Source organism: Helobdella robusta (genome assembly GCF_000326865.2).
Source record: "Helobdella robusta unplaced genomic scaffold HELROscaffold_67, whole genome shotgun sequence".
NCBI classification, from domain to species: domain Eukaryota; kingdom Metazoa; phylum Annelida; class Clitellata; order Rhynchobdellida; family Glossiphoniidae; genus Helobdella; species Helobdella robusta.
The window spans coordinates 319,303-327,794 of NW_008705379.1; the positions used below are offsets into that span (position 1 = coordinate 319,303).

At 33.4% G+C, this 8,492-nt stretch overlaps 2 protein-coding genes across 2 annotated transcripts; one reads left to right on the top strand and one right to left on the bottom strand.

Annotated features, from left to right (window-relative positions):
• Window positions 1-1,798: 1,798 nt before the first annotated feature.
• On the top strand, window positions 1,799-4,307 carry HELRODRAFT_186114 (hypothetical protein). Its single transcript, XM_009030333.1, has 8 exons — window positions 1,799-1,857; window positions 2,129-2,236; window positions 2,392-2,488; window positions 2,597-2,772; window positions 2,884-3,006; window positions 3,347-3,523; window positions 3,632-3,745; window positions 3,863-4,307. Exons 1-8 carry the CDS (start codon window positions 1,855-1,857, stop codon window positions 4,070-4,072), a joined length of 1,008 nt encoding a protein of 335 aa, XP_009028581.1. The 5' UTR covers window positions 1,799-1,854; the 3' UTR covers window positions 4,073-4,307.
• Window positions 4,308-4,386: 79 nt separating this feature from the next.
• Window positions 4,387-7,616, bottom strand: HELRODRAFT_181053 (hypothetical protein; the record flags this gene model as incomplete). The annotated part of the gene is made up of 9 exons (XM_009030334.1): window positions 4,387-4,494; window positions 4,596-4,745; window positions 4,824-4,904; window positions 4,993-5,282; window positions 5,350-5,386; window positions 5,727-5,849; window positions 5,979-6,410; window positions 6,530-6,567; window positions 7,568-7,616. 9 exons carry the CDS (start codon window positions 7,614-7,616, stop codon window positions 4,387-4,389), a joined length of 1,308 nt encoding a protein of 435 aa, XP_009028582.1.
• Window positions 7,617-8,492: the final 876 nt, after the last annotated feature.

The window sequence follows — 8,492 nt, forward strand, 5'->3', positions numbered from 1 at the left end:
AACCAGATTCTTCAGACCGGTTGCAGAAATTACCATAATAAATGGATGCATTTCTAATGCGGAAATTAACGAACAGACGAGTCACTTTGATATTTTTGAATCAATCACAGAAATAGCGCCAGATATTTCAAACATCAACGAGCCTAACGTCATCGCGATGAACTCAGAAGAATTTTTCAACGACAAGACGCCTGAAGGTGTGCCGATATTAAAAAACGTGAAGACGACAAAAATGGTGAAATCTTCAAGTGGCGACCCGCAAAAACAACACCCGAAACAACAAATTCAACAAGAAGAAATTGAGTATGAAGCATGCCAGGATGAGTTAGGTGAAGATTCAACTCTCTGGCACACTACAGAATGCCTGGTTGACGGACAGGTATACAAAAAGCTCATAATAAATGACATTGATTTGATAGATGATAAAAATATTGCTCTCATGAATTCAATTTACCCTTCACTCTTTCTCAGAATATATGAGATCCTTCCTTCTATTAAAATTTACACGAACACCATTGAAAATCAACCGGTGATTAATTCTAAAGTTCAAGAATCCATCGAACTGTTACCTGACGGGACGAAAGTGAAGCGGCGAGTTACTAAAACAGTTGAGAAGAAGACCGTGATCAAAAGACTCGCACTTGAAGACGGGCAGATCAAAAGTATGAAATTGAAAGAGCTTTTTGACGCATTTAACCTTTCTGATTCCAATCAAAAATTGGAAAACGTTGAAGTTAAAGAAACATTTTGCGATAAAATGATGAATGATGGCGGGATATTGAGGAAAAGGACGAAAATGTCCGGTGGAAGCAAATTTTCGTCAGAAACCGAGTTCATGGTCACAACCGCCCACGCAAATAATGTTGACGATTTTTACGACATCAACTTATTTTAACAAACTCATTTGATGTATACCTTTTTTCATTTTAATGATTGTTTTATCTACACACTATACATAGTCCTTTCTTGTTTCTTTATAAATTTGAAATATTTTTGTTCAAACGTTTCATACTTGATAGACGATTTGCTTTTTATTCGATTGACATACTAATTATAATTTCATGTTTTCAGTCATTTTTTTAAAAATAATATGAAGCTATCATATTTAGACGTATTAGTTTACTTTTTTTTACTGGAACTTTGAAATAAAATTGTCAAAACAGACATTTAATGCTAGAACAACTTAGTATCCCATTGAAATTTAATAAACCAATTCTCAATTGAAAGCTAAAAATATTTCATCTGGAAGAAATTTTTAGTTTTTTGAAACGATTTAGCAAAGAGAATGATGAAAAGCAAAACAATTTCTAAAGTTTGAAAGTTTAGTTAGAAATAGGTTGACTAAAAAAGTATAATTGAGCAATAGAGTGATCCAGAAATGATATTTTTATGAAAAAAATTATGACTCTCTTAGATATTCATTTATATGTCGAATTTGTTTGGCTTGTTGTCAACCAATTTAATACAATTTTACACTTCTAATGCTCACATCTACGTTCTTCACACTAAACTGAACATTAAAATTCATAATATAACTGTTTAATTGATCAAATCGTACTCAATAACCGTAAACCGTAAAACAATCATGAAGGACAAACAATCCATCTCTATAACCTTTCGAGATTAACCTTCGTTCACCTTACCGACTCTAGAAAGGTTAATAGTCGGTATGTAACTACATCCCTATATATCACTTTTAAGTAGATATACCGATATATACCGATATATATACCGATATATACCGATATATATACCGATATATATACCGATATATATATATATATACCGATATATTGTGTTAACTCCAAAGTTCAACCCGACATCTTGATTTAAAGCACCTGATAAAAGCACAAAATGGTTAATTTTATTTGATTTTGGGTCGCATTTTGTGCCATTAGTATCACTTCGTCGTTTGGTCGCGATAGGAGTTGAATTTTTGATAATTTAACTAGAAATTATAATATGGATCGGGCTCTGATCTCCAATGACTGAGATCATGGGTCCTCAAAATTTAGGTGAAATAAGTGACGAAATCAAAAAATGACATTTAAAATTAACTCATTTATTATCATTTACGTTTGATTGTGAGGAATTTTGTCTAAATTGTTGCCTTTTAAATTTGTTCTAGAGTGCTCCCAAAGCTCCAATCCGTGTGGTCATCACTGGTGCAGCCGGACAGATCGCTTATTCCTTGCTCTACCCAGTTGCCAAGGGAGACGTTTTTGGCCATGATCAGGTTTAGTTTTCAGCAATTTTTCATTTTATTTGAATTTTTGTTAATTCTAAAATTTAAATTAAACAAAAACGTCTAAGAACTTATCAACCTTTCATGATTATAATCATTTCTTAATTTTAAAATTATTTCTATTTGTAATTAAAATGTTTTCACAGCCAATTGTCTTGGTCTTGTTGGATATCGAAGTCATGTTGGGTGTTTTGAAGGGTGTCGTCATGGAGTTGGTCGACTGTGCACTGCCTCTGCTTAGGGGTTGGTTTAAAAAATTTATAATTAATTCTACTTTATTAGATTTGTTGGCTTACTTTAGTTCAGTATAATACAGTGTATCAGTTTATTAACCCTGATTTTGCTGTGTAGAAATCATTCCAACTGCTGATCCAAATGAGGCATTTGAAGGTGCTGATGTAGCAATCCTGGTTGGGGCCATGCCCAGAAAGGAGGGTATGGAACGAAAGGATCTCCTGAAGGCCAATGTCAAAATTTTCAAAGTTCAAGGCGAGGCACTGGACAAACATGCAAAGAAATCCGTGAAGGTTAGATCAAAAAAATAAATAAACTCCCAACTCTTGATTAATTTCACACTTTAAAATTTAAAAAAAAATAATTTTAAATTCTAAAAATTTTTTCTAATTTTTCCTGCATAGGTTGTGGTTGTTGGTAATCCAGCAAATACAAATGCATTCATCTGCAAGAAGTATGCACCTAGCATAGCACCTGAGAACTTTACATGTTTGACTAGGCTTGATCAGAGCAGGGCCCAATCACAGGTTAAAGCATAATTATATTTATTATTATTATATTAATATTATTTTTATTAATTTTTATTATAATTATGAGTATTTTATATTATTATATCTTATCAGAATTTATTATATGTTTGGTTTATTTTCACGGCGCTACCTAACATTCCATTCATTTCTATTTAAAACTGCCGATGTAAGCTTGTGAATATTTAATAATGGCAGCGATTATGCTAATTATAATCATGAATATGCTAATCATGATAATGTGTGTGATATTTATTGTAGTAATTATGTGAACCATTACAATAATGATTCAAATGTAATCATATATAGTATTGTAGACTGTGTCCAATAAAACTTCAAGGTAGCTTCAAGAGTGCACATATCAGCCCAAGATGTACACAACATCATCATCTGGGGCAATCACTCATCCACCCAATTTCCAGATGTCAGCCATGGTTGTGTCCTTCTTAATGGACAGAAAGTGAAAATAATGGACGCCGTCAAAGATGAGGCTTGGCTAAAAGGAGCTTTTATCTCAGTCAGTTGATCTTTTTTCTTAATTTTTTACTCTATCTTCTCTTCAGTCAATAAATTTTGTTGGTTTAGTATTTTAGTCGTATAATTTATTGACATCATAAAAATGCAGACAGTCCAGAAAAGAGGAGCAGAAGTGATAGCAGCTCGCAAGCTCTCCAGTGCCCTCTCCGCTGCCAAAGCCATCTGTGACCATCTTCATGATTGGTGGTTTGGAACTCCAGAGGTAAAATGAGATAGTGAAGTATTAAGTATTATTACATTATTTTTTCAATTCAGAACGATTTCTCTTCTATATGAAACGAAATAAATAACAAGTTCAATTTTATTTCCACAAAATCAGGGTCGCTGGGTATCCATGGGTGTGCCCTCGGACGGTTCATATGGTGTTGAGAAGGGCTTGATCTTCAGTTTCCCCGTGGTCATCAAACCAAACAAGACCTACTCAATTGTTACCGGTCTGGAGTTGGATGCCTTTGCTAAGGAGAAAATTTGTGCTACACAGAAAGAATTGATTGAAGAAAGGGATCAGGCATTGGAGGCATGCGCTTAAGTTATAGTGGGCGGTGCCGTCAGTTAGTTCTCACAAAGCAGATGGTAATATCTCGTTTTGTGACTGCGTGGTTATTTTTTTTTATCTGGAAACAAGCACGATATTTAAATTAATTTGATAATAATTGTAGCTATGTTTCTAAGTGTTCATGTTTGTGAATATTAGTAGTTAATAAGAAATTTTATCTGAAATTTGTTGATTATTTTCGAAATAAAATCATTTCTCATGAAGTTCATTCGGTTCCATCAGTTTTTTTGTATTTCAACAGTTGAAATGGCGTTTGTTTAAATAAATCAGTCCAGATAGCAAGCGGATCACATGCTGTCGACCAGCGTGACTTCAGTCAATGATCCGTCCTGATTTGTAACATCTAACTTGTTTGTACAGTAATACTTTACCATGTCTTGCACACTGTCAAACGTCTGAGAATGTGTTAAGTAAATGAGTTTCCAATTGTTATTTAACAGTTGATGCGAAGATTTCAAATTAGTAATAAAGAAGGGTGCCCAAAAACATGTTCTACTTGTTCGTTAGTTTTTTCCGTTATTCCAAGCGCAAATTTGTTCATTTTCTTTCGTATCGGTATATTTTTGATCGACCCGTTCAGGTAAACTGCCAACGTATAAGGCTTCCCAGGTTCCTTTGCGCTTGGCCTTACTATAAAAACGCCGTTCTGTGGAACATTTGAAAAAGAACATGAATTAATGATTATTATGTAAAAATTGCTGTTCGATGTTTAGTTCAATCTCACCTTGCCACTTTTCTGCAGCATCTTCTCTCCTTCCTTCCTGTCAATTTCAAGGTACCAACCGTTACTCTCCAGTGTGTTCTTCTGTATAGTTTAGAGTTAATTGTAGAGTGTTGCGTTCCAATATGATTGATGTAATTTTTAAAATAAGTGATTAAATACAATAACTGACATTAGAATTGGCGGGTGGTTTGGAAATTAATTTTGGCGAAACTGCAGTTTTCACAGGAAAAGCGTAAGGTAGCGGTACATTTTGATTGTTGGCAACGCCATTTGCTATCTTAGTGTTAACACCGGATGGCTTCAAAATGTTTGGACCAGGTGAGTTGGCGGGACTCGTGTATTGAGGGGGGGTTTTCGGTTGTAGGCCACCTCTTTGAGCTGCGTTTTTGAATTTCTGAATATCTTCTAAGCTGACTGGCAAGGCGAAACCACCTCTTCCAATTGGTGGTTGTGCCTTATCTGCAGTGACGATTTATATTTCCATTTAGAGGATGTTTTGTTTAAGTTGCTGTATAATTTAGCTTACCCCTCTGCTGCTCTTTGGAACTTTTTGGAGTCTGTGGCTGATAGAGAATTATATAAAAAAGGTTAAATAAAAATGTTAGTCTTGATTCAAAATATTAACATTATACTTACGAGGTTTTCGATTTCGTACTCCGTTTCTTCTAGTTGTTCTGCATTTGTTTAAGTTTATTATTAGACTAATCTTTCGAAATTTGATTAACACAAGATTGTAAATACGTTTTACGAGGCATCATGCAAAAAACAAATTACCGAAATTTTGTGGTGGTGGCCTGGTTGGTAGAATTCCTGGACCCGCATTCTGTTCTGCTTTCTGTTTGAACAGCAAAAATCGTTAATAACGTTCTCTCATGAGTTTGTCAAAACTAAAATATTATCTACCTTGGCTGAATTGTTATTTTTAAGAGGGGGCAAGCATGGGGCAAATTTTTGTGGGCCGTTTAGAACTGGTCTCGCTGGTGGAAGAGCTGGTGGGCTCATGGGATCATCTGGCTCATACTCGACCTGAAAAAGTAAAACATATTTTGTTTTGTTAATTCTTTTATTTTTTATGTTGGTTTTGCAAAAATCTTTTTATTTTCTAAAATTCAATTCAGGAGATACAATATGGACAACAACAACATTAATTAATACTTCGTTGAATTCTAAGGCATCATATTCATCTTTAGCATCACATAGCTCATTAGAGGTTATGTTCGGCTTGTGGTTCTGTTGCTTTTCAATGACACAATTTTTCTGTTTCCGTGAAACTAATGGTGGGGGTTGTGAATCTGCAAGAAGGGGCAGAGTCAGGTTTGGAAGAGGTGGAGTCAAAGCCGGGGCACGAGAATTCGGTGGAGGAGAACTAGGAAGTGACGGAGGCAAGTTTCGAAAAGCAGGAGGAGCGTTTTTGGGTGGGAGAGTCTTAATGGGGATGGGAAGAGAGGGGGCCGGGGCTGGCTCAAGGGGGGGAGGTTTCAAAGTGTTTCCGTTTTTTTCATAATCTTCCCCTTTCTCGTACTGCTCGTAATCTTGATTTTCATCGTTGTCATCTGATTGTGGAGTGAGGGAGGGATTTTTGGCTACCTAGATTGTCGTTGTTATTGCTATTATTATTTTTAAAAATTTCATCTTTAATATTATTATTAAATTATCACGTCGTATAGACAACAAATAAGAGCAAATTAGATCGATAACTTGCCAACCGGATACTCGTCAAGAATTGTTGTATCGTATTGGTCATCTGTTCAAAAAGTTCATCGATTAATTCACAGTAACTTATCAATTTTAGGTAATTAATTCTTCATATAAATAGCTTATTATAATTAATAGTTAAGTACATTATTCAATTTTGTTAATTAAAATTTTGCATGAATCTGCAAGAAGGGGCGTAGTCAAATTTGGAAGAGGTGGAGTCAAAGCCGGGGCACGAGAATTCGGTGGAGGAGCAGCGCGTCATTTCATCACACCAACATACAACTTTCAAACGCATCCTTAATTTTACAAAAACAATTTCTTTTTAAAAATTTTAATAAACTAACCTTGCTTTCCATCCACTTCCTATAAAATAAGTATTTTCAAAAAAATTAATGTAATTGACTGACAATGTAATTAAAATAAAGTAGAGTGTTGTGGTTGCGTGTTGACCCGGTTCGAATGCTGCCAGCGTATGACGAGCAAATTTTAAATCCACTGGTATGGCGAGGATATATATATATATATATATATATATATATATATATATATATATATATATATATATATATATATATATATATATATATTCATATAATACATATATTCTATATATATGGAAAAGAAAACACATGAATGCTACAAACATTGCAACAAAGAAAGAGAAAGAGAAAGACAGTGAAACGACACTTTAGCAACTTTAAATGTGCTTTTAATTTGTCATAAAGCCATCTAATGTTTTTTTTATACATTTTTCAAACCTACATAAGAAGTAAAACGTAAAGGAAAACTAACGTCGTTGTCATCATCGTCAAAGCTTCCGTCAGACACTTGATTCGGTAGAAAAATGTTTTTTTTTACAAAATTTTTGAAAAAAAAATTTATAAAATCTGTCTGATCTTCATTCAATTGTGCATCCTCTCTCTCTCTCTCTCTCTCTTTCTTTCTTTCTCTTTCTCTCTCTTTTTCTTTCTCTCTTTCTTTTTTTCTCTCTCTTTCTCAATTGATACATGTGCAAAGAATAGATTGATGATAAGCTCAGTTCTTACCGTTATAGACCTCGTATTGTTTTTGAAGTTCTTCGATAAGAGGGGTCATTTTTCTGAAAAGAAATTTGATAACATCAACTATGATGAAGTGAATTAAGTTAATTAGTATTCTAGCATGACGAAGTGGCGCAGTGAACTGGGTTTGAATGCAGAGTAGGTTCTTGGTACTTTTAAATGAGTTTATTAAGAGAAGCTTTATTAATTGTTTAATAAATTAAATTATTTTATTACTTCGTCTCGTTTTTGTCCAAATTAAAATCGGTTTTCATTTTAGAAATGTTCATTGTCTGTGTTTAAGAAAGTTAAGGAACATTATTATATTTTCACGATAAAACGTTTCTACGCTTTTACTCATTCACTCATTCGTCCATTCATTCAGTCATTCGTTCGTTCGTTCGTTAATTTTATTTTTGTGAACTGACCAAGAACTGGCTACCAGTTATATTACGAGATTTCACTGCTTTTGCTGCACTTTTCATAGAATTCTGCGACGATAACCAATTAATTAATTGATCATTTAACACTAATTAATTATTTAATTTTCTAATTATTCAATCAAAATCAAACGTTCCAAAGTTTTTAATACTTTAATGTCTTTTTTCAATCAATTTAAATATTTAATCTAATTAACTGATACATTAATTAATTGATCAATTATTTTTATGATTTTAAAATTTAAAGTTAAAAACTTAAATGGCCAACAAAACCTTCTCTAGCCAACGAGTTAATTCTTGAGCTGACCATCCTGCTACAACTTCCGGTTTTACAGAGGGCATTTTTTGTTGTTTTTTTTTAATTTTAAAAATTACAATTAATCTTAAATTAAATTATTTTTTCTCTTTATATATACAATAATAATTCCACAATTGTATATATGTTGTAATAATTTCACAGCAGTAATCTTGAAATGGTCTTTCTACGTTGA